The following is a 27,673-nucleotide window of genomic DNA, read 5'->3' on the forward strand; positions in this document are numbered from 1 at the left end:
AGGATATTTGCTCTGAAATTTGTAAAAAAATGATTAAAAAATGTTGAATTTGGATTTGCGTTGGACATTGATTTTAGCCGATGTGTAACCTTCATGTTCAATGGTGACCAAAAATAATTCCGAGCAATTTTTTCGATGTAGAACGATCTGTAGACCTGTCAAAACCATAGTCTAATAAAATTCCCTAGTATCTGAAGATCTCGATATTTGTCACTCCCGGTATTAATTCATTAGATTAGAGGACAAATTCAATTATTGGTGCATCCCAACGTCAATATCCAAATTACGTCTCCCCGTGCGGCGCACAGAAAAATGTAGATTGTGTATTTCCACGGAAATTGGCAAACGTATGAAATCCTCTGAAGGACTGGAAATAGTCTCCACCTCCTGACGTGCTCCCGAGGTTTCAGGGCCCACTGCGGGTCTAAAAGTGTTAGTCACGGATAAAAGGGACTCTCGCCGAAATGGACCGCTGTACCCATGAGTCCAAAAATAATTGTGCGCTGACAGGCCGTGAAATGAATTTATTTAATTTCAGCTAGGTATAAGAGAATTACACGGCATTTCGAGGTACAATCGCTTCCAACGTTCTAAATAGTTTATTAATTCATGGCTTCTGAAAAATCCGCTAAATTCCCTAAGATCCTGTGAAGTTTCTCGAGCTAGAATTTTTCCAACTTCATTTGCAACTAATCTGAAAATAGAAAAAAAAAAATCACAATAACAAGAAAATAATCCAAAGTATTACTCAAAATCCATTTATTCAGGTTGCTCTCTCGCTACATTATCGATTACCCCTCAATTTAATTAACTAGCAGGACACTTCCTCTCCAGTCCCTTCATTATGTACAATTGCCTCAAATAGGGCAAGACGAAGGGGTTAATACTATCGTGGTATGGTACAGCCGTTGAGAGAAAATAGAACGAGCAAAAATAAAATAGAATTCTTAAAGCCAGCACGAGTATTCGTCTATTAATCGTTCTCTTTCGGGGTCGTGTGGTTTCACAAGGCGGACAGGGTCACAAAGGACGGTAGTGGAGCTCGTCTTATCTTATCATGTGAACACGTTCCAGGCGTTGATACGGAAAAAAATATGTCTTACTACACAGTCAACCGGGAAACAATGACCTAAAGAAAGTGAAGAAAACTCGTGCTGGATTAATTATAAAATAACTCGGTAACATTTTTGATAACCAAAAATCAATGATCATTTCAATAATCTCTTACACCGCTACATACACTTAACATAATGACCCGTATACTTATATACACTTCGAATTTCCAATAATTTTTACTTATTTACATAATGCTCAGTTTAATTGAACAAATAGCCATTACCTAAACGTTTTTTAATTAGTCCTTTGTGTTACAATCACTTGTTTGATTTATTACTACTTAAAAAATCTTGGGTAACGGTTACATTACGCGAGATTAATTACCTCAATTAACGCTGATAGTCTTTCACGGGATTTTTTTTTATTATTCGCCGGAGGAACAAAGGAAAATTGATATCCGCTGAATCTTAATTATCGCACTGTACAGAATACATTTACTTACTATACATAGGTACAACTATTACAATTAATTAGTTAAATCATTCTCTGGCTGGGCTAATTCTTTGGCTCTTCTCTGGGTAAAGTAAATGGTTAACTTTACGATGAACGAACGTCGTTGAATCACTGAGTTTGAGAAATAATTCGATGAAAATGACTTTCCATACGTCGGAAAACTAGTGTCTCGCTATTTCAAAACAAATTAGATTTGGTTTGAACAGCAAAACTCCACGATACGTGGAACAATATCGAAACAATTCATTTTATTTCTTAGATATTCTATCCATTCATATTTACTTACAGTAGAATCTCGTTAATGTCCAATCTCTCATTAATTTCTTTTTTCGCCCATCTTTTGGTTCCTCCACTGTATTACTTCCGGGGCTCCAAGATGAATTTTCTATGAAAAAATTCCCTTTACGGTCGCAGCGAGCGCGTGGTGGGGGTAGTTGCATACAGTAAAATTCTCGGAATTATCTTCCCCTACAGCCCCATGCACACCATTATAACGGGATTCTTCTGTATTTGAATGAATAAATGAACTTTGACGAAGGCACTAGTTTTCAAAAGTCCTGAAAAATCAGGCATTCGTGCCGAACAATTTAAAGTCCTTCGATGTCTCAAATCTCGAAAGACGAATCCACCGGTAGAAAATGGCGTCCGTATCACCGCGAAAATAATGGAAATAAAACGGGGGGTCGCTAATTCGGGGTGGTTGGACGTGGGCGAAGAGGTGGTGACGTAGACGTCGCGGTTGGATAGGGAGTGTATCGTGGCGACGAGGAAGACGATCGTCTTGAGATCATAGCCACTGGTGGTTGCCAGGACCACGAGAGAGCAGGATAGGGAAATGAGTGGGATGGATAGGGTGATGGAGTGCCGCCTCTACTGCCATAGAGCAACGCCGTTGATGGCTGGAGCCACGCCGGTGACAACGAGTGCCCAGGATGTTGACTGTCTGGTCCCTGCTGCTGCTGCTGCTGCTGGGCATTAAGAGCTGCAGCAGCTGCTGGTGAGGTCAATGCTAGATGCTCGTACAATCTGACTGGGGGCACACCGCATCTTACCAATTGCTGCTCCATCAGCTCCATCGGATCTCTGAGAACACAAGGCAGAAACAAAACGGAAATTATCAAGTGATAAGTCATTTAAATAATTATCCTTCATAGATATCATTCACTGATTACTGTGAACTGATTGCAAATGAGAAATCCAGGGGATGTTCAGATAACTAGTGACTGGGAGGGGTAGAGGAGGGGTTAGAGGGGGGAGATTGTCGAAACTTCCGGGGGCTGTGCTGTGTGTACATGCAATCGTGATGAATGATTCCTCTTGCGCGAGGTTCGCTTAATTAGGGACAATCACGTTGCGATTGTGAATCGATTTCACGGTTGATTACAATCGAGGGGCTTGGGAATACTCAACCATGCTGACTGGGCGAATTATTCTACGGTATATGTGGGCACAAAACGATGGGTTATGTACTGTACTGAGGAGTTTAATCGTTACCTGGTGGATATCTACGGAGCGGACTCTTCGTAATTAACGCAGAACGCTGGGAGAGATCATGGGTGCTTTAAGTACATGTTTATCTGAGTCATTTCCTACTTTCCCGTGGGACACGCTTCCAGTCTGATTGGGTTTCCAGGAGGGGGATTTTTTTTTAATGGGGGGTACACTAGTTTCTCGTGCGATTCACCATTGCAGTTTACAATCTGTCAAATTATTCAGACGAGACGATTTTTTATTGATTTAAGAGAAATTTAAGATATTCCAAAAGTTGGTGAAAAAATTGTCGATAATTTCAATCAATTTTTTTCGCTGAAGATTAATATTTTGACATTATAATCTTATTTTTATTATAATCTTCATTCGGAGTGCTACATCTAAAATTAGCTGAACACTCTTTGAAGATCTTCAGATTAAACCTAGCAACCTGTTTAACGTCAAAAAAGTGATCCTCTGAGTGGATGATTTATGAAATTTTAAAAATTCATCCGGTTATTGAGAAAAATCATAAATAACTTGTTGAGGCAGTGAAACTGGTGAACGTGAATTGGTGAAGAACAATGGAAGTCTTGGTGTCTCGCTTACAGCTTGGGCGGTTTGCTGCTTAGCACGTAACTCGATAGCCCTCTCTTCTTCAAGGAGATATACATATACATTACGGCCTGTGCAATCCCGGGGTGAACATTTGAGACACCCATACACACGTACATTTTGGTGAACACGCGAGTGAAGTGAAAAAGGGAGGAAGAAGGGATTAGTGGGAGAAGGGCGAGGCGGAAGGAGGAGGAGGAAGCCTGGGGCTAATCGCGCCGTCCGTTGCTTTACTTGGACGTGCCGGACCACACACCGCCTTGTCCACCGGCCATTCCTCTTCACGCTCTCCAACTTAAATATATATCACTACCCCAAACTCTATTAGCCCATCTTTCCACATCACTCAAAACAAAAAAAAATACTCTTACCAACTTTACTACACTGTTAAAAATTTCTTAAACTTTCAGTTACGTCTTCTGAATTTTCAAATACGCGAGTTTCACTTTAATTTGAATTCAAATGCATTCGGTTGAATTTCCCTTAATCCAATTAAGTTTTCCATTTTCCGAAAAAATGGGATTTTTTTTTTAAGATTCTTTGACATCTTGATATTTATCAAAACAGGATTTTGGGAATGGAAAATAATGCCCATGTGAAAATATTTCAGGCGTTGAAATGGGAAGTAAGAAATTCGAGTTTAATTCAAGCGGTGGGGAATAATTTATCTGTTTGATTGTAAATCTTTCATCCGCCGCTGAAGAAAATTTTAATCGTCAATAACTCTCGAGCCGCTATCAATGTTTCTGCCATCGAGATTAATGTGAGGTCATAAAGTTTCTCACTCCATTTATTAAACTCTATCATTGAGGATATCCAAGTGCTTTAACGTATGTCTCCTTCTAATCCTTCTCTACATTTATACTTATAAGCATCGACTCTCGGTCGCACGATTCGTAATTTAGAATCGTTGAAACAAATTTGCGTAATCGTATCTTGGGGTTAATCCAAGTCTAATAATTTGTCTGCATTGTTCACCGCAATTCAATTAACCAATCTAATCAAACGCAATAGAAACGGATCTTGACTAAAAAGAACGGTTGCCGATTGAAAGTGGATTAACATTTCAAAGAATAACCACAGGAAATTCTAACGGAAATTACAGAATCTCGAGATTCTGAGTGAAATTACATCTCTAAAAGTCCATATCACGTTCTTAAAAATGATCTTATACTCACATGTGAACTCATGTAACAACCAAGTGTGAGAAATGCCAAACGGAAATGACGCGACTCAAATTCTCCCCCACCCCTCCCTAGTTCCCTTCACATTGGCAATTGTAAAGTCGGCCTTGAATTATCCATAATGTTTTCATAAAGCTTCCTCGGGTATAATAAAAATCCTAATTACAGCCATTCATGATACGCGATAGACTATCGCGAAGAGTGGAATCGCTCACTGCGGGCCCCTCTCCTATTATTACTCTTGTATGGACAACATCAGCTGTCTCCGTCTTCACGTTCACTCGAGGCTCTCCTCGCCAATAAATATATGATTCCCATCGATTGCACCGATTATTATGCACATTTCCGTGTAATGGTGCAGTTGGTATACCAAACACGTTCTAATTAGAAGCTGCGGCGTTTCTTCGCGTACCCCTCCTTCGTCGAGAAAAACAAGGACTCGGGGCATCGTTAAACTACCGTTATGATATTTGCAACTCCTCCTACTTCAAAGGGCAATGTCAAAGTACTGTTTATGAATGGTGTGATGATAGTTTACGACAATTGCTGCTGAAGCAACATTGAAAATTCAATTATTAAAAATGTCAACAAGATAAAAATTTCCACCGAGCCAATACGAATCCACTGCGCACCCACTAAACACCAGGGTAAATTGAATTCTAAATTTTTCGCCACGTGAGAAATCTCTTTCCCTTCGAGTGTATCATAAATCCGATACGAAGCGTCATAAAAAACTAAAATAATTATAATGAATTACCCTTTATCCGTGCCCGCCTAGTACATCAAAAATCTGACATGTTCAATTCGACAAGTTTTCAAAAAGATTGAGTAGGATGAAGATCGATCACTGCGCTTGTCGCATTGAATCCCCACAGAGTTGTCCACGTCACGCGATGCCCTTTTTCACCGCGTATATCCACCAGTCTGGAATTACATGTGCAACCTCAACTAAAACCGAAGATAAAAAAAAAACCACGACGAGGAACGTCGGCACCTTAAGAAGATGGCCACAGAGGAGGCGGCATCATTGCCTTTTATCCATCTTCAAAAACCCGACGACACGTTCCACGCGAAGAACACCCCATAGGCAAAATACTCCCCCCGCCGTGCAGACGGGGACACGACCACCATGCAATAATCCCTGCAACTGACATGACTTCCATGTATGCGAATTCCATCGAATCGTTGCTGGGCCCCTTTATCCTCCCCTATTATTTTCACCTGCGGCCCTGACAGGGCATTATCTAAGTGGTAGATAATAGTAGGTTACACCCCGCGATCGTCGCTCATTCGCTTCTCTGTTTTCTTCACACATATATCCCCAGCTAAAAATATATATATTTTAAGTATATAATACGTTCCGATTCCTTAAATTTTCAAAACATGCAGAATATAATAAAAAGTTCGCCATCTCCTTTAAATAACAATAATTTAACGAAAATTCAGGCAATCGAATTCACTTGAACCGATTCATCAATTCGCTACTGATAAATATTTTTGTTTCGAAAGAAAAAAAGATGGTGATCTATAAGAATCGGCTGTTTAATAACAGATAGGCCAAAATGTAGAAAATCTCATTAAAACCTCATCGAAATACCTGAAATCATTTGCCCCCGGATGACAGAGACAGTTATGCCCTATCGGTCAGTAGGGTTGCCGCGCCAAATTCAAATTCTTATAACCTGCAAACCACCAGACGTGGTGCGCACCTCGTAAGACTGAAGTGTTGAAAAAGACGAAATCCCGACGAAAGCGCCTCGAAACCCGGCCTCAAATGGACCAAAAGTCCTATAAAAAAACTGCAGGTAACCCCCCTCGTCCCCCTCATACCCACACACATGCTTTTCGGTGTGAGAGGAGGCGCGGTAAGATGGGTAACGGCGTCGAAATTAATAGCCATAAAATATGAATAGAAATTAGCAGGTTCGGGGTGGCGTGACGCGTTTGCTCGCTCATTTCCTTTCGGCGCGTTGAAAAACAACAAAACAACAAAATACGGTTTTCGAGCCTGTAATTTACCCGGGCTGCCGCCAACCGCGGCACATCGACTCCTCTCGCTCTTCCACCTCACCCGGTAAAACCTCGATCCATGTACATGATCTCCACCGATATGCGTGCGAGAGTATGCGCAGCCGGTGCAGCTCTCTCGCTCCATCTCCGGGGATTTCCCCTTTTTTATTCATCTCTGGCGGTGCATGTAGCGCGTGTGGACGTTTAGGGATCGTGCGCGAAAATGCCAAGCGATATCTGGCGGCTTTTCTCCCAGTCTCCATCATTCTCGTCGCACGGTAGGGTACAGGTAGGTAATGATCCGGTAATGACCCTGACGCCTTTGCCGAGGTATTATTTCACCTTCAATATACCCCCATGGCAATCATGCGCGGTGAGATCGAGCATCGATCCCTCTTACTTTTTTCCATTCCCATTTCTTTTTACTCATATTCCCATTTGGCTCTCTGTGCCAGTTCTTTTGTTTTTGCGTTTTAAACGGCAGTTATTAGCGTTCACCAATGAACCCTACCCCCCTCTCACTCATCCCCTTTTTCTCACCCCGAAGATCATCCATCCTCCTACTCGTCGGCGAGGGCTAATGTAACTTGTGTATGTCGTATGTATGTGTGTATATGTATACATGTTGGGTAGTGGTGGAGCGAGGCGGCAGGCGGTAATGACAGGCCGCTCGCTTTCGAAGCTAATATAGATGAATGCCCTGCCCTCCTTGCCCTCCGGTATACTCTCGAAACGATGAAGAAGCAAAAAAGAATGAAGAGACGGGCGAAATACGTTCGTACGTGGACAGGACAAGGGCGTATAACCGTGGAGAAATGCGAAAGTAGAAACGAAAGGATAAAGTTGGTTTGAAAAAAAAATGTGGAGGGATGGGGTGGAGGGAAAAATAAAAAAGAAAAGGGGTGTGAGGATCCGCCGGGAGGCTAAAGTGGCCGGAGGGGCATCTATCTATCAGCGCCGGCGTGAAGTGGGCGGGCGCATGCGCGGTATTGCCCCGTAAGACCGCTCTCTTATTAACTCGAATGCCGCCACTCAGGCGGCAGCATGCGCATGCGCTCCGATGTTACGTGTTATCGGCCGTGGCTTTTTCGGCATTTATATGTGTATGTGTGAGCCACGGTCAGACCATCTAACACATCCTTCAGGTCGCTCTACCGCCGCTCCTCCGGAGGGATATCATCACCGGTTGATAATTCGTACGTGCTGGACCGCGCCCCAAAGCTCGATATTCCTACGGTTTTCAGGTACTCGACTTGCGCGACACGTCGCCGCGTTTCGCTTATGCTCCCCTTTCTCGCAGTATTTTATTGCGGCTCGCCTTCGGAATTGGCGAAATTCATTTGACTAATATTTTTACGTTCTGGAAGGAATTCTCAGGGGGGATTATCGGGTTTCCGCGGATTGGCAAGATCACCTCTATTTTTTTGTCTCGGTATTTATTGGTTGTCATGGGAATGTGAAAATCTTGTCCAAATACAGGGGGGAAACAATTGACCGTTTTTAATTCTCTAGACCCAAAAGATCGTAATTTGCGTCATCCATTGGATATCACAATTTCCCGAAAGAGGCTTCAATATCCACCGACCGGACCCTTGGGATAATAAAGGGACAGGTGTTGATTTGTTGGAGGTGGGTCCAGACTTTTTGATGGGCGGGTTTTGGGTTTTCGTCGAGAGTTGAGAGCACTTCTGAAATTATCTCCGGATCGAGCACAGGATGAGGAATTTTTGTACCGAAAGGAGCGCTGAATGAGTCACAAAAATATTTCGAGAATGTAAAAATGGAGATAATGGATCTCAACTCACCGATCATAATCAGTCAGTCTGGAGGAGTCCCTGAATCCTTTGGCGAAGGGATTGCTGTCGATTTTCAATTTAGTTATCTGTTGAGTAAAATGTATTCGGTTAAAGATGTTGAATAAAATTATTCATTAAATCATGCATCTCATTTAAGCTGCTATAATTTCGAGGAATATTAAAAAAATAAACAGCATTCATTAATCCCAACTAAATTTAAATATAAATGGGCACAACGAATTAATGAATAGCTGCCGTAATTTATTAAGTTTAAAAAAAAATTATTGATCTTGGAAATCACGAATGGTGCTCGTGCTTCGCTTTCAGCGAACTGTCACCCTTAAGTAAAATCATACGACTTGAGTTCACCAAGGTAAATAATTAAAATATCCCACCAATTGATTTTGATAGGCAGTGACTGCGGTGAAAATAGCCTCGGGGAATATGAAAGTCTTGTGCTCCTCTTTATTCAAATCATTTATTTTGTGGCCCTTTTCCTCGTCCTTGCCTCGCAACCTCACCAAGTGGATTCTCGGCTGATATCGATGCATCGAATTCAATACAATCTGCAAATGAAATAAATTAAATAAATGCTTCTGTCGTGTGTTATTATCGGTAAAAGCAAGCAAGAGGGGATTGAAGAAAAATACACCGATCAGGCGTCCATTAATTAAAAACTAAAACCTTAATTAAAACGCGTTTGGCCGCTCTGTCGTAATTAATTTATGGAATCCATAAATTAAGAACGAACGGCGACGTTGATGTATATATCAGAGTCAGTGTCCGCGCATATGTATCCGCGTATTGGTGATATCGATAGGAATCAATTCTTATCGGCTGCATCAGAGGAGTGAGGTCTCTGCAACTTGTCGTAGGAATGAGAAAATACTTTGGATATGTGCGGCCTGATGCACACGATTGTAACATTTATGTATTTATGGACAGAACGGTAGGAATCGGGTCTCGCGTGATACCTCGATGAAGCACGCGCTTTTATACGAGTGAACACGCGATCCTCCGATAGTCAACTTTACTATCGATTTCCTGTCGCACCAGGATACGATGCGCTTTAGAGAATAGCCTCCACCGACTCAGAGGAGGAACAAAGTTACTCTCGAATCGAATGACACCGACACTTTAGGACGAAATCAATTCTGCTGAATTTAATTGTTAACGATTTTAGGGGAAGATCCCGTGGCATTTCCATTGGAAAAATGCCCATTGAAAAATCCAATTCTTTTGAATTCTTGAGGTAAATGAGAAATTTAGAGAGAGGAGAGAGGATTTTTCATTGAAAATGATTTTAAACTCATAATCAAACATTCAGATGACTTTGTGACCGAAAATTTAATGAATTTTTATGTGTACGGGGAATACAGGGATAGAGTGCAGAGAAATAGAAATGAATATGGATGCGGTATTCTGCGTGTTTTTGGAACAAAAATGTCTCGCACGCACAACTTCTCCAAGACCATCAGAACCAATTAGCTCAGGAAGATGATATAAAAAATTATGTGAGGTAAACCAAGTCACATGTATTATCGCTAATATGAATTATGGTGGCGGCTGCGAGAGCCACGGACCCAGCAACTGTTGAAACTGTTTAACGGCCCGCAGGTGGCCCCGAGCTCCGGGGCCTTTTCTCTCACCAGGTACTCCCCACCACAAACGTTAAAACGTCACTGGATATGATGCCTACCTCCTGAACGATCTCGTTTACATATTATAACGTAGGTGCGAGGTATGTGCAAAAAATAAAGGGAACATTCCTGCTTCGGCATCTGATAAACCTGTCGCAGACATCTTTAATTCGCTGAGTTAATTCTCCACATGCCCACATATTGAAACGAAAGCCATTTTAGCCCAGTAGATGAAATCCATTCTGCTTCATTTATTTGGCGTTAAAAAGAGTTAAAATTCAATTGAAAAATTCAATTTCATTTGTCTCTAATTAACATTCAAACAAATGACTTCCACTAATTTTCCAGAGGCAGTAATCCACACATCTCTCTCAGGAAGCATGCCCCCGTATGTCTCTTCAACGCCTAATAAATTAACATAATAGCATGCCCAACCAACATCCGGCGTTTTAAAATCCATTTAATAATTTTCACCGAGTCATGTTGCGAGCAAGCCAGAGCCAACGAAAATTTCATTCTATTTTTAATTCTCCTTTCAGCATTTCTCTCTCACTCACTATTACCTTCCGATCTACGGAAGATAATTATAATCTCGAGGGACTAATACCTTGAAAAAGGATTGGCTACTGGGTTTTACGTGAATATGGCCGCAGGCATGTACGGAGAAAAATTTATCGTAGGATTTACCCTGGCATTTTGTAATCATATAGCGTATTGGCTCTCGAGGAATTTTAACCCTGACAATGTAGTAAAAAGTGTGATGAGTACAAACTACACCAAAGAATTCCCTTTTTTTGTTTCTATAAAACATCAATATCAAAATGAAAAAATCCGACTTATTTTCTACATTTTATTGGGATGAAGTGACAAATAGAAGATAGAACAACAAAAAATTATAAACTGTTATTTTGATCTCTGTGTATTGAACCCGGGGTAAATTTTCCATGAAAATTTTAAATGGAGTAGCCAAGGAATCGAGCGAGTTTCTTTGATCCAACCTCACTGGAACGGCGTTGTTACTCCTCAAGTGTAATAGTTCTAGCTAGAGCTCACCGAGTATCGGGAGCACAATTTGCATGTGGCGATTTATCAAACAACGCGCCATCCATGTAATACACGTTGATAGCGGCATTACACGCGCGATTTATAACCAACTCGCTCGACTTTTCTTTTCGTTCCTCTTCCCTCGCATAATCATTCCCGGGTTTTTTCCTCTCTCTTGAGCCTCAGCTATTCCCTCCGTCGGAATATGGGAGTTAATCACGGCGGGGAGGAACGCCGCTGATTTTTTAACCTACACCAGGGAATATCGATCGCGGTATTTACAACTGGTTATGTAATTAGGCGCCAGTTGGAGATATCACAAATTGTAATATTTCCTCGGATTAACGACATTTTATCACTGAACAACGTGATCTTAATACCGAGTAATTAGGGAGATTAACATGTCCGGGGAGCATGAGACTGTCTGTCATTGGTGCAATTAAATGATCTCGCATCATGTCCGTGCTTGGTAATTGAGTGAGGCTTGATAATCATTTAGAGATGGATTAACGGTATCTTCAGGTGCGTGAAGAGAAAAAGATAAATCATTAGAAAAACAAGGGATATTTTGATGAAAGACCGACTTTTGAGAATTATTTGACAATTCGTTTGGTGAAAACAATTATTCATCGATGTAATGATTATTAAAGTTAATTAATTTACTTATGGACTCTTGAAAAATTGCGTTCGACAACTGCGGAATGCGCTGGAATATTAAGTTGTTAGTTAATTCTAGGATTGATGGAGATTGAGTCATTCGTTGAAACAAAGATATTATCTGTAGCGGATCGTATGAAAGTTGTTCGAACACTATAAATCCTGGGGGTGATTGTAGATACATAAATTATGGGGATGGAATGAAATAGAACACGCATAGACGATCATTAGTTGAACAATAATTCATCTTAATTAAGTATTTGTGGTGAAAATAATAATTAATTGTAAATGAAACTGGCGGTTCTGAGAAGCCTCGAATGAGCTATAATTGCACCTGAACAAAACGCTCCGTTTAGCACTGAAAATTTCCGCAGAAATTCCCGAGAATTTTCCCGCAACTAAAAATTACTGAATAAATAAACATTTCCAATGTTATTATTATTATATATATATAGACGAGACAGTAATAGATTTTTTTCTGGAGAGATGTTTTCTGGTTTTTCAAAATCATTTCATATTTTCTAATGCGGCATTAGTTTCTTTTGAGTTAGTAAAGAGGTAAAATATGTTTGGAAGGTGGTCAGTGAGAGATGAGAGATTCCTATATTTACCGGACAGTGGGGCAAAAATGACGGGGGCATTTAAAGAGTGTCAAGACGGTGGACTGGTGTCATGACATTTGTTGTTGTCCTCGTCTCAGGCCCATTTCGACGGTGTAGTTTATGAGACGCCAAGAAGCTATACAGAACTCTTCAGAACTCCATCAGCACAGATGACTCCTCTTCAATTTAGTTTTTTTTTTCTCTCCTCTCGCTTTCTCCAATGTCTCGTTTCAGAAGCTAACTGAAGGATGATACAAAAGAAATGAAACCACCGGGGAAGGTTGTCACGACACGCTCTGCCGGGCTCGGTACACGCGTTCATATCGTCCTCCTATCGCATTTACAAGTTACAACACGGGCTTTCTAACTGTGTATGTAAATCGATGAGAATGCTGAGGGAGGAGTGAGAAAATTCAATGAGGGGGAATTAACAGGGAGAAAAATCTCAAGCTCAATTCAGTCACGACCTGCTCTGATCGTTACATTATGATTTTTTTTTGTCCCCAGGAAATGTAACACCTCATCACCCCGAGACGTTTGCAATTCGCGTGAGAACGATTTCTAGGTGTCCTGGGCAATTTTGGGTAATATGAGAAGGCTTCCAGTGCAAACTCCGATGGAACTTGCTTCGAGCGAATTTTTCTATGTACGTGGAGAAAAAAATGGCAAAAAATTTCTGGATTGCGTCCGATAATTAGAATTCCTGAATTTTGTTAATCTTGTGTCGATTTTCTGTAAGAGTCAGCGATTTCTTGGAATTTGTTATCTCTGCAGATGTGGTTCTTCAAAATTGATTGTTGAATTTCCAACTGTTTCATCTAATCAATCGCGGTATTTGATCTGACATTCCTGGCATAAATAGAAGTTCTCTGCGGGATTCAGGATTGAAATAGAATTGAAGTCCAATTTAGTTGAGACCACTTCATCTCAGTAGATAATACTCATACTCATCAACCTCAGCTTTCAGCCAATCAGGGCGCAGTATTCGACGCTGTCAAACAGTTTTATTTCGGAAATTTTGCTCCTGCTTTGCACTCGGCATTTTTAAACTGTACAAAATCCCCGATAATTTGGAAGTACTAGTGACATTTAGACGCGATACTGAAAATTAACGAAATTTCTACAAGTGAACCGCAAAAGAAGCACCGCGGAAGCCATGAAATGGAAGAACAAAGGGTTGATGTATCTCCAAGTGTCTTTCGGACCACCATGTAGTAGCTCTGTGTGGTAGACGGGGGGTCTTATAATATCGCGTCATACGAAACGATGAAATAGTGGCCATAGCCAGTGGAATGTTCTCTCTACCACTTGAGTAGCTCTCGTAGACTGGCGTTAGCATTCTCCAACCTCATACACCGGAGACTGGCTCTTTACCCGGTTTTCTCCATCTCATTTTCATCTCACTTCCCTCTCATATTCACACACAAAATTCTCACCTCCACTAATACCCTTGCCAGTGCATAATCCAAATCACACGATTCTCTCACCTCCCGTCTTAGAGAATCCTCTGGTGATCGTGTGGGTGTGGATCAACCCTGTCAAGTACTCGAGCCATGTACAACATTTTGAGAAAGAATGCACAAAGGCTGGTGCATAGCGGGTTTTAGAATAGATGGGCAAGTGGCAAAGTTGTGGTAAACCGGGCGTGGGCCCATGATCATCATGACAAAAGCTCCAGGCAAACACCCATTGAATTTATTAGCTTATAGAGAAGACTTGGAGGTGTGAGAGTCAGCACAAAACCCAACAAAACCCACCTACGATGCCCCCATGCACTCCGTTTTCAACCCACCTCCTGGTAATAACGACCATAATGTACCCGGGGAGCGATAGTCCTCCTCGTTTTCAGTGTTAAAGACGTCTCCACGGTCAAAAGAAAATGTTTTGGATGATGATAAAAAAAAGCACATCCTCAATCGTTTCGTAAAAAACTAACCGGTTAGCAGGCGAGAATGTGGAGATGGGTATATGAAAATGTCGGTTTATTGACGCGGAACGATTGGCGGGTTGGTAAAATGCACGCACAGTTAGCACGTCAGGAGTAGTCACGATGCTACGATATTATAACGAGGAGACGAGAGATTGCCTTGTCAACTGATCGACAAGGCCATTTCGCACTGCAGAAAAAAGTCCAAAGGGAAATTTCTCACGGCTAAAATCACATCGACAGTTTTATTCAAGGTATCGTTAGTCAGTTTGACTAACAACTTGATTTGACTTGTCCATTTTTTTTTGGTTCATTTATTACACTGTTGAGCATTTCTTGAAATTTCAGTCACGAAATTACATGAATTTCCGATTAATTACAGTGCATGGGGCTATAGGGGAAGCGCTTTTGTAGAATCGGATTATATGTGACTACCTCCACCACGCGCTCGGTGCCACCGTAAACTGATTTTTTTAATAGAAAATTCGAATGCGAGACAAATTTATTTTTCGACTGAGTGACGAACGATATTTTTGTCCATAGGCATCTAAATATTCAATTTCTATGAAAAACATTAACTAAATTTCTCATTTTTCATAAAAAATTATTAAAATTACATCGGAATTTCAATTTCAAGTAGAAAACCTGAAAATTTGAGGCCCTAATATAGCAGTAATAAAGCCGTGGTTTGATAATCTAATGATCTGATCTACTTCTAGAACTCACCTGTCCGTGTTTATCCATCTCGTTATTAGTGAGCTTGACTTTCTCGAAGGACACAACCTGCTTCCTCAACTGTTCCCCAGTGAACGGTGAATCAGGATGTTCATATAGTCTAGGTGGTGCCGGTGGATCAGCTTTTCCCGCAACAAGCCAAGAACTCCTGTGATAGGCGTATCTGTACCGCTTGTCATCAACTGGTACGATATCCATGAGTACAGAGTACCTTCCCTCAGGCCTCAACTCACTGAAAGACACCCGACACGTTGGGAACATCCGCCTGCAAGCATAAAAAACAATCGATTGTTTTGACGGTTTCTAACCAAACTATTGTCACAAGGACATTATCAATAGACGATGCCACTAAATTCCGGGTGAATTAACTATTGTCAAGACATCCTGATGTCATGAAACTCTAAACGTGACAAATTGTGAAAGCAGTCTAGTCGTCTAATGCATGCGAATCCACGCGCGAGGAACACAGTGAAACATATGGCAGGGTGAGCGCGAGGGTCACAAGGGTGAGAGAAAAAAAATCGTGAAAACCCTGAAGGTCTTGTAAATAGAAGTGGTTGGTAGTTTTTCAATGATGTCTCGTCCCACGCGGAGACGCACGTACAGGGAAAAGCAAATCGTTTGTCCTGGTCCATGCAATCCCCGTAACCGATGCCGAACGATATCCAACAACAATATCAACAAGGGTGACAACTTTGGTGCTTGTCCCCTGGGGTGGGCGGAAATGGTCCCATGTAGTCTCTCGAGAAAACGCCAACCCGCGGGGATTCACTCAGTTCGTACCCAAAGACCGACTGACGAGTTGGCCAAGACCTTGAGGAAACCAGCAAGGGGTAGGCACAACAGGACACCTGCCATGCAAACATCCAATGCCAGAGTCCAAGGAATTTCTAGCCTCTCTTCGTCCCGGGCCTCAAAGTGTTGTCTGACAGTTTTGCTTCTCATTCTCCTTCACGCTATCGTTGCTTCCATTGCCCTATACTACGATTGGTACGAAAATTTCACGGCCCTCCAGTTCTGCGGCATCTTCAGCATCCTATTGTGGCAAATTACTGGAGTAGTTCCAGTATAAATATCGTATCGATGAAGCGATTTATTATGGCGGAGGATTCGATTAATTATTCAACGCCCAATGATGAATCAGTTTAGCTACAGTCTCGGATAATTGCTTTATATTTAATCCAGCTTCCCCCTCGTGTCTATGTGTGAGTTCTCTGGGAGAAATATCTGTGCTAAATTTGATTACAAGGGAATTGACAAGAAATTAATAACCATGGTGACGGGGAGATACAGTGCATTTCACTATGAATTATCGTTTACACCGTTGAAAATTTATTTAAATTTTAGTCACCTATTCACCTGACTTGCCAATTATATATTATTATATATTATATGAGCTTACATTCAATTCCAATTAAAAATTCTCACCAAACGTCTCATTCATTCTGAAAATTCCGCAAAATATACTTCTTCATTTTAAGTGGTAATTGATTTTTCCATGAGAGCTGGAATTTCCATACCCATTGAAATTTCATGTATAATTTTCCAACTGTCTGTCGTAAAAAAATCAATTATAACTCTCATAACTGTTTGATCAATTGAACAATTATTTTCGCCACTGGAACGCACGTCTAAGAAGAATTGAACCGAAGATTAATCATCTAACTCGCATTAAACTTTCTGCAAGTGCGTATCACCCGACAATTACCCGTTTGGATTTATGATTCTCGACGAATGACAAGCAATTTTCGGTGGTAAATTGTTGGAGTTGAGGAGAACCAGAAGCGGTTGTCGATGTTTAACACATTTTGGAGTCAATAGTCATCGAGCTGTTTGCCTAACGACTCACCAGTCCCTCCTAGCCAGGTGGTGTCGCTATAATAATTATAACCATATCGTACATTACACCAGACCTGGAGTGACGGGGCAAGGCCCCTGGATCCCCTCCCTCCCTCTCCCCCTTCAACGATTCCAATGAACTCTTTTTTTTTTCTCATTGTACGTTTTGTATAGGAAACTTAACTTTTTGTGTGTAGTACGACTGAGCTACCGTACGTTCAACAAAACCTTGTGTACATACGTTGTTACACACATCGTGTATAATGTAGGTTGCTGGTAGCGTTGATGAAGGGTTCGCGTGACTATACCACTGCATCCTGTCTTTACTGACCTGCTCGTCCACACCTACTCACTTCTAGCGTTTTTAAAGAGTATAAAACGAGAAAAATTTATTGTCGAATTTACCCTCACGATGGGTAACCTTGCCTATTGGCTTTCAAGGAATTACGAGCATTACTACTATTCTATATTACTGGAAATTTCCACCAAACATTGGATTACAATGATTATCTCAGGCTGCATGATAATAAGAATATAATATTTAAGTTGTAATCGAAAATTGAACTTAACTTTTTGAAGTAGTTATATAATTGAAAATCCAGATGATTTTGGGACTAAGATCTCAAAATTTTTCACAATTCATTTATGGAGTGTAAAGACTATTGAGCTCGAGAGTAATTAATGGTGATCCTCTATTTTCTTCTCTACCTGTATTATTATTAATGTAACTGTTAAACTCGGAAATGAGAATTGAGAAAAGAAATGGCTTTTTCTGAAATAAGCGAGGAATTACGTAATGGTCCAAATTTGACGCTGGCAAAGCCCCTGACGATTTAATTTCCCTGTTCTTGACCCCCGCCTCAAGTTACAAATCTGTGCATTATTCTCGCGTCGGCATTGAATGTCTCGGAGGAATGTGTTGAATGGCGAGGTTCCTCCGAAGGCCGAATCGTGGGAAAGATCCGTCTGCCTTCGACGTCTCCAACCCCCCAGCTGTGCAGCACAATTCCACCTGATTGGTATAAATTCAGTGCTTGGTATTGACTGGAAAAAGGTAATACAGTACGCGTGGATGACTGAGCCCTCCCTAACGAGAAGGGACTTTCCCAAAAATAGGTGTTTCTACTATTTGGAAAAAGGCTAACAAGCCAAAACGAATCGATGGCGGTTTCTCCGCCATGGCTTTGTGAGAATGAAAAATTTAAAGGTAAATTTCACGCATTACGCTGATAATTCACAACAATATCGAGTTGTGTATTATTGTAAGCTGACAGAGGGGATCTGATGGTTATAGAAACATCAACTTACCGGGCTCGTGTGCCAGCACCACCCATTCCTTGTACACACGTCAGGATATAATTAATCATCCTAATGACTCATGATAATCCAAATGGGAAGCGACGAAATTTCATTCCCATATTATTTATGAAAACTTTATTTCTTCATTAGCGCACGTTATCACGAACAAACACGCGAATGATTGGTAATGAACTTGATGTACAAGTGGTGGAAATTTCAATGAAAAGTAGAGAGCGATTGCCGACGAGATGACCATCGCGATGTCGGTTGCTCTGGGATCACTCCCTCGTGATATTTTTTCAGCCAAATGCTTGGTCATTCTCTTACGGTGTACCGTGCGCTTCGGTGCGTATACAATATAATATATATACGCATATAGAACACACGGTTAGCACGAATATCTCATAATTCCGACATGGTCACGCATCCCGGTGAATACGGCGGAAAGGAGGCATGCAGCTGCAGTCGACCCCGCGCGCACTTTATTAGCATAACCTATAAAATTGGACACCACTTCAACCCGCGAGGAGCTTTACGATCGCCAAGTGTAAATTATATTTCGTTATAATCATCATAAGTTTCGTTCATTTCGAAAAATTTTATTTTCATCTACGTATATTTCATCTGCACGGGTGGTATCAAGTGACCACTGACTGATGATTCGAGTTCATATTCGGAATAGCCTTACCACAAACTATATCATAAAAATAACGCAGAACATTGCTCAGCCATTATTTACATGTTTTTATCTCTAGTATATATACCAGATTATTATTATTCCTATTCACTGAGACTCACCTGCCAGTTTTAGTGATGATCATCTCGGTGCCAAGTTCATTGAACTTGTCCCACAGCTCCTTAGTCTCCAAGTGACAGTCAATATTCTTAAGCTCCTCGGAATTACACGTGGTTCGTCTATGTTGTGGCACTTTTCTACTCGCTGAATTACTACCATTGAACTTGCGGTTAGTGAGGCCATCGGATAAACCAAGTGGACCATCATCCAAACTACTGCATTCTTCAACATCAACGTCCACCTCCTCATCATCACCATTCGCTGATTTCTCCGTTCCCTCGCTCTCAGCCTCGCCCACACCCTCGTCAACCTCATCATCATCATCGTCGTCAAGGAGTGCATCACCTGTAACTACTGTTGCGGTTGCCACGATATTAACTGGCGATGATCTCGCAACACCTGGGTGAAAAAAAGAAAAAAAAAAACACTTTGAAATTTCGAGGGTTTTAGTAATCAAGGACTTTCTGTGGTAATTTATTGAATGAATTCTTAATTAGAGAATATTAAATTCTGAGGTTCAACACTTGATGGAGAAGGAGAGGAAGGAATAAAATAAAGAGGAGGCCCATTAAGAGTCGGGGATACTGTCAACGCTTGCATGCAATCGCCGGCGACTGGTAGGGTAATAATTAACGGAAGAGGTGTTCATGATATACAACTTGAAGAACCGTCGTAAACATTCTGGGTATGTTCTGTAAACACACCTGGTGACGCATTTATTATTTATTGGGCGGTATTAATATTTGAATTTTTGCCGTCAAATCAGGGCATAATTACACTTTCATTACAATTACCCCAAATTTAGGGTACCAATTACTGAGATGTTCTCTTTCTCCCTGATTGAGTCCGAACAGAAATTTCATTATTGAATCAAGTGAGGTTTTGTGGAAATACAAAATCCTCGTCATCTGTGAGCTTGAGAGACGATTGATAAGGATTATCGCTCATCTATTTACAGATTCGATATATTTTTCTGATCAAAACTGTGGAATGTTGATTTGGAGAAAGCCATCAGTGAATTATGGATTGTATCATCGCGATTACTAAACTTTTCCAAGACTTCACGATTTCAATCTTAATTGGTTTCAAATGTGTTAAGTAACTTTACGATATTCTGATCCACCACCTAACGGAATGCATTTACGATACGGATTTCGCAGTCTCCTAATCATGAACTATAGATAAATAATCATTGAATTTTTCCAGCGAACATATCGTTGACATCCGAGTCTAATTAACGCAATCATTAATGATCGCATCGATGCTTTACGCCATGTATCATCGTAAAGAAGAAAAATTATAGACATAAAAGCTTCATCCTTCGGGGCAGCTTTCTCTTTTTTTAGCTCCTCGAGTGGTTCAACTTCAACTCGATCCCGTCATAATTCGCGGGTAATTATGTCTCTCGCGGTGACTTCGTCCCCTCTTCGGATTTCACATTCACCTCAACTTCATTCATATTCCAAAAACTGGTTCTGCGGTTTTATTCATTGACAACGACAACTGTCTACCGTTTTTATAACGAACTTGTTGTTTTATTACGCTGGATGATGCGGGATGAGAGGCTTTCAGGGGAATGGACAACTTTGACTACCATCATTTGCCCTGGCTATCGCGGCCAATAATGACGGTGTTTATGGTTGCTTTAACACTCTATGAAGAAACAACTGTATTAAATCACCTTCCGATTAATGGTCTGGAAGCAGAGCATTCCAAATTATAAATTATATTCCCATTTTTTATCGCTTTATGCCACACACTTAAAAAGAATCATTCGATCGAAGAAATTACGGAGACGCAATTGTATTATCAACTCCCGTTGTAATTAACACTGATAATGGAGGCAATCCAATTTTATAAAGTTGAATATTTAATTAGTAGAATTCTCTCACCGTTTTGCGCTCGAGAATATAACAGGAAATCGCAATTAATTCATGTAATATTATTAAATTGCGAATATTAATTTAATGATACTTTCTGAATTGGTAAACATCGAACAGAAAATTTCTATTATCTAACAGTTATTCATTTACAACTTGATATTAGTCACTGATTAGCCGTTCATTAATTTGCGCCCGCAATATTATAAAAAATTATAATAAATAAAAAATTTTGTTTTTTATAAAATTTAACTTTGAATAAAAAAATACGAAGATGAATAATTTTCGAAGATTTCTTCGGCACTCGGGAGTAATCGCGTAAACCGATCATGTTTTGTCAATCTACGGTGACATTTTCCTGCCCTTTCAACGTCATCGCATACGCTCCCCGGGTTTTCTGAGATCATTCTAAAATCAAGAAATGAATAGTGTGATCTAAAATAATTGCACAATTACTCGATTGTCTCCCAGATTGGTGAACTTTCAATGAAATCCTCTGAAAGATGGTAAAACTGACGCCGATCAGGGCACATTTGCGAAACAGAAACTACAAGGCATTTATCGTAACAAACGATCGTGTCCAGGAACCTTTCACGCGAACGTGCGATTATTATAATCCTCGTTGAACAAATGCTCACAGTGTCCCCCTCCATCGCGTACGTCTGAACGCATTACGACACCGATTATTGTGCTGGCTTGGGAGAAATAAATTCCCGATTTTGCCGAGCTGTTGTTACACCCATGTTAAACAAGCCCGCCAGTTATTTTCTCGTGCGATCCGTGTTGCATTTACTAGATGAACAAAAAGTACTTAAGGTAGGACCTAGACGACAATACTGCTCACCTAATGTTCTCCACAGCCTGAAAACTTTCCCTTCCCCTGACGAAATCCCCTCTGATTACCATTTCCATATAATGTAATTATAACATCTTTCACAATTTTAAACTCAAAACTCCCCTCGCGCCCGTAATTATCAACAATTTTGTTGACGTCGAAGCGTATTACACCGAGAAAAAAATCTGGCGTGAAGAATATTCATTACACGTGACCAAATTTTTAACTTTTTTGCCAAATGGATGAAATTATGGAGTGAAATAAAATGTTATATTCAAGAATAATTTATACAATACGGTTAATTTAAGATTACAATTTTTTTCTCTGTGTAACCGAAGGCAGGTTAGACCACTCAATGATTAATTGGTTTTAATTGTTAATTGATTGTGTGGATTTTATGGAGAATCAGTTGGCTGCGCGGGTACTTTGAAGAAAATAATTTCAACAGTGCGAGAAGAGTTGAAAATATTTTTATAACGGTCACATTGAAATCCAAAATGAAAATTCGGCAATTTCCCTTAGGTGAGCGGTACAGACACACCCTCTCTGTACATTTGCAGCAAATATACTGTGCGAGGCCCCCACACGTTGACGTGAGTTATGCAAACTATTTACCTATCTCGCACAAGCCAACACCGAACCACCAGTGCTGTACACCCGAGGATTTACACACGTGATTAATTTGGCCACCGGCGCTTTCGACTTCTCCACGCGGAAATAATCAATGATTTATCATCATTCATTGCAAATAAATATCCACACCCCAGCTCCCTCATTCTACTAGATTCTTTTTTTTTTCATCGTTATTTCATTATTTTCATTCACCCAATAGCTTCTGTTTTTTTTTATCTCGAATAACCTGCCATTATTCTTACGACCGTGATGATGAAATAATACTCTGCATTTTCGATTTTTCCAGCTGATGCAAATTGATACCGTCTGAGGACTATTTTATTATCGTCTAATGAAATGGCGATGATTTTTTACGTTATAAATATAATGTTTTGCATCGATATCGGAACGTGCGTTGCAAGTCCGATGTAATTATTTTCTTAATACACCGAATGACTTTTGAATGACTCGCTCTGATTTCTCACCAAGTGCGATCATTCCTATGGAAATCATATGATGATGAAATAGTAGTTGTAATTCTTGAATTTTTTAATTAATAATATGATAAGTTAAATATTTATACTGGAATACTCATATTCTCTTCAACACATCGAGAGAAATTTGCGGAAAAAAATACGGTAATGGAGATATTAAAACTCCTGTTTTTAATAATGAATAAATAAAGAAAATTTCCACGTGAATTCCGTTAATTTCTTTAGTCTACGTGATTTTTAAATCCCACAGTAGATGGAAGGCGTCAGCAAGGGTATTCTATCACCATAATTTTCCTCTCTCTCTATTTTTTCGACCCTAATTACCATCGCATTGACTCTTCTCCACCATATTGTCGTCGAAACTTATTGGTAGAACCAAAGAAACGCTTGACTCATGGTCATCGATTACTCTATTATCGGTCCCCCCTGCCCCAGACTGATTGCGGCCTCAGGCGAGCTAAACATCCCGACAAAAATCATCCATGACGAGTCATTTACCCGCCTTTAATTACCATCCAAATGATTGCAAAGACCTCGGATCGGCTCCACTCTGCAAAAATCACGGAGAAAAACTACTCCGGCAAAAAAAAAAAATTCCTCCATGCATGTATACAGATACGTAATACTCTCAGTAATCCGTAAACTTACGCTAAAACTTGTGCTGGGATTAAAAATTATTTCGGAACGAAAGTAATTTTTTCTTTCAATGCAGTAATAGTTATTAACGCAAACCACGGCATGTCTAAATGCTTTCAGTACCAGAGAAAATGTACACCAGCAGATTATCGAGATATCGTTACACATGGAACGACAGCTAATTCGTTGGCGAGATAAAAAAGACGAAAAAAAAAGGGTAAACGGCGATGGCATGCCCGCATAAATACCACATAAATACGTATTCATGTGCAATTTAGAGTGATAAGAAGTCGATGGAGAAGGATGGGGGGAAGTTGTTCTCTCACAGGAGGGATTAAGCGGAACGATCAGGACTCTCGCATTTGATTTTTTCTGCAATTTTCTCCCTGAATGAGGGACGTGATGTTTTCATCGAAGACCAGCATGACTACAAGTGTTACAATTACCTCAGAATACCACATATGTACACCAGATTTCCAGGAAAGGATTCGATATTCTGTCCTGCGGGACATTTCCTCCGTTGGACCAATAATTCATATATTCATCCATATTTATACTCACTCGAATGTTAGCACGAGAGAGTGGTAATTACCGGCGTGAGAACATCACAGCTGCTCACGGCTTTTACGTGCTACAGTATATAATATGCATTTAGTAAATAACACCCAGTACACGCGTGTGTCGATGAAGTTCGCTCGGGAGCTCATCGCTGGGTAATTATTTAACTGTAAAGACGTAAACAAGTGATGCGCAAGGAAATACTCGACAAATGGTCGATAGAAGGGAGAGGCTTAATTTTAATGCAAAATACACTCTTTTGTTTGAAGTACGCGTCAATGTACACACTTTACGTTATAATGCAAGGGCGCCTATTGGGCTATTTAGAGTTAGCATACATATGCATATTTGAAGATATTTTTCCCATCGCGTGTGTATTATTCGCTTCGGTAAATCGACATTCAACTTTTACAAAATAGAGGGGGAATGGTGGGGTGGCGGGGGGGAAATTCCTTGCGTGTGCGCATTTTCAGCCACGCATTTTACACGTCAAGGGCGCTAATAATATCTTTGAAAACCCACGGATGCCACCAGAAGTGAGAACATCAAGTTCTCGCCTTCGTGTGAGCTCAGGAATTATCCCTTGGTAATTGTAGAGGTATGAGAGTGTGAAAGAGGAAAATAATAGGGAAATTCAGGAGAAAACCACGCCGCGGAAATTAATTTCAATTGTTCTTTGAATTGCGGAATCGATATTGTTTGCGCTTTCCTCAATTATTCTATACTGCCGAGGTGGAAAGTCGAAAAGGTAATACCTTTAATTGAATTAAACCCTAATCTCCATTTTACTTTTGAAAAATAACTTATGAAATGACTTAATTAGAATTAAGTTAAATTCTGAATTAATTATGAAAATGCAAGTGAAACTCCAATGAAGATTGACCGGGCAATTAGACAATCAGTGTCAATTATTTTACTCGTGCGAAAATCTTTTTCGTTACTCAATGCACGTGATTAGATATTTTTCGCGGAGTCACCGATCCATTTGATGATTACACTAGACGATGTCTAACTTTCTATATCTCTATTTCCAAAAGTTTCCATTAAGTCATCACATCACCTCTGGGTACATTTTACATTTTTTTAAATTCATGACTTTCCGGTTGAGTTCAAGATTTTCAAAATCGATAAGAATTAGTGTCTAATGCTTTCTATGAGTCATCGCCTTTCTCTTGCGACTTTTCCTGGCATTTAATTCCAAAAATTCTCCACTAATTGCTCATCAATTTACTCGCAGGATGTCAAATCAATATTTTTAATTACCCAACTGACTAATGAAAATTGATTTCAATGACTGGAATTACCACATCAAATGATTCTACGATAACAACTGACTCGAAATGACTTGAACCAATTCCAGCGTGATTTCCAATATCTCATTAAAGTACTCGAATAGCTTGACAAATTGTTTGGCTAATTGAAGGGCAATGAGGTAAATTATTCAGTGGATGAATGATCAGCTATGCAGATGAAAAAAATAATGATGAGGAAAAATATACCCTGGTCGAAATAAGATAATGGCGGCAGTTTAAAAAGAAAACAACGAATATCTTTACAGTTTTATCGTACTTAATTGGATGGTGTAAAATGTTAATATTAGCGAGGCACTTGGGTGACTGTACGACAGTAAAATGACTGGCGAGTGGTCTGCGAGGAGTCCTTTAGTGAGTAACCGGTCGTCAATTATCCTGCCGATGGTAATTGAGTGCAATAAACCACTTGCGGTCATCCCTGAAGAGAAGGACTTTCACCGACGGGTAACGAACGGGGAGAGAGGGAGGCCTTCCTTTTTATTTTTGTCGCGTCGTAAACGCGCTCCTCATCCTTCGGCGGTTTAGCAATCAATGGATTCTTCATGATCATTCCGGCTACCGATTGGGGGATGAATTCCCAAGGAAAAATCGGTAAATCCGATACAACAACCTAACGACGTAAATAGTCGATAACTATTATCCAAATTCCCTATTTTTTCCAGACCATTGAATTTTTTTCTTTTTTTTCCTCCCTTTTGCTGGTGTGTCATCCCCTTATAATTATCCCTCAACAAGAACACATTTCATCAAACCCTTGGAATAGATTTTCGTGAAAGGAGGAGCGTGAAAAAAGTTTCTCAGAAATTATCTCTAAAATGATGGAAAACTTCATATAATATTATAATTTTATATATAATATAACATATAATATAATATATTATATAATATTATGATAATTATAAAATGTACTGTTTTCCCTACGAATTTTCCAGGAGTATTTAGGTATTATGAATTCAAAGTGTAAATATACTTTGGCCTTATCTCTATCATTTGTACATGAGGTCAAGGCGAATAGGAAAATGATGAAACGACCGGCTCCGAAAATATATAATTCCCAGCGGATTTAGAAATCAAGGGAATTTAGAAGACAAATTTATCGTTAGCCGCGTGATTTTTTCCGAATGTACTTCTAACCATTACAATTATCACGTCATTTCTATTATACTTTTCACTCCTTACTTATGGCTGCCCACAATTTGACAATAAAATAAAAGCCTAATCTTTCAATTTTCGTTAGTTTCATGTGAAAAAAAAATCATTCAACTCCCCTAAACGATACGGTGTGACATTTCAGAATGTTCACGAGCCATTAAATCCCGAAAATTGGAGGATTCTCTGGTGGTCCACACATGGAAGTAGTTAGAAATCCGCCATCCCCTCAAAAAAGAAGAGAAACACGAGAATCCAAAGATCAGATTCCGCTTTTTTTCATCTGTGCCGACATACCGGCCACCCAAGTGTCCTGTCATCACTTACCGCCGAACCTAAAAACACCATTGCCAAAGTGTCAATCACCCTCCCCCCCGGCCCTCACTCCAGAAATCAAAAACTTAAATTCCGCGATCGACGAGAGGGAAAGAGTCAGCCTCCACAGTGTTTCCACTGTCCGTCGGACGGTAAACATATTACAAAACAAACTCACGGTGATCAAGACTCGGTGAAGCGACGAATCCCTTGTTGTTGCATTCCACATTATTGCCAGCAGCATTACCAAGGCCCTGCAGGTGGTAATGTCCAAACGTTGAACCCCTGGGCGCCATGATGGCCGCGATGCTGAAGTCCGTGGCTTTACCCCTTTCCCCCTTGGTAGACATACCTCATTCACCGATTCAACTCACTGATTTAAAAAAAAAAAATCAAAAACCGCCGAACACCCCTGTCCTCTCCCCTGAGAATGTTCCCACACCGCAAATCACAGATCCGTCACTGGCTGTCAACAAATCCTCAAGCGTCAATTGCAATGACTGGGAGGAAAAACGCGATGAAGAAGAAAATAAATAAATGAAAATAAATAAAACACGAGTGCACGATAAAACGTTCAGTAACACGAGTTGGTTAAAATTCTCTTGATATGTTTCTCACGACGCACCGAAAATGATAAACCCCACAAAAGTCGTTTTAAAATTGTTCTCTCTAGTTATCCGGGGGCACGACGCGTCTGC

At 40.3% G+C, this 27,673-nt stretch overlaps 1 protein-coding gene across 1 annotated transcript; it reads right to left on the reverse strand.

Annotated features, from left to right (window-relative positions):
- Positions 1-779: 779 nt before the first annotated feature.
- Positions 780-27,673, reverse strand: LOC105264770 (T-box transcription factor TBX20). The gene is made up of 6 exons (XM_011301873.1): positions 27,154-27,673; positions 19,186-19,582; positions 15,241-15,514; positions 9,040-9,210; positions 8,654-8,730; positions 780-2,652 (listed from the first exon to the last, which is right to left on the reverse strand). Exons 1-6 carry the CDS (start codon positions 27,323-27,325, stop codon positions 2,256-2,258), a joined length of 1,488 nt encoding a protein of 495 aa, XP_011300175.1. The 5' UTR covers positions 27,326-27,673; the 3' UTR covers positions 780-2,255.

The sequence above is a fragment of the Fopius arisanus genome, unplaced genomic scaffold (assembly GCF_000806365.1).
Source record: "Fopius arisanus strain USDA-PBARC FA_bdor unplaced genomic scaffold, ASM80636v1 scaffold00025, whole genome shotgun sequence".
NCBI lineage: Eukaryota > Metazoa > Arthropoda > Insecta > Hymenoptera > Braconidae > Fopius > Fopius arisanus.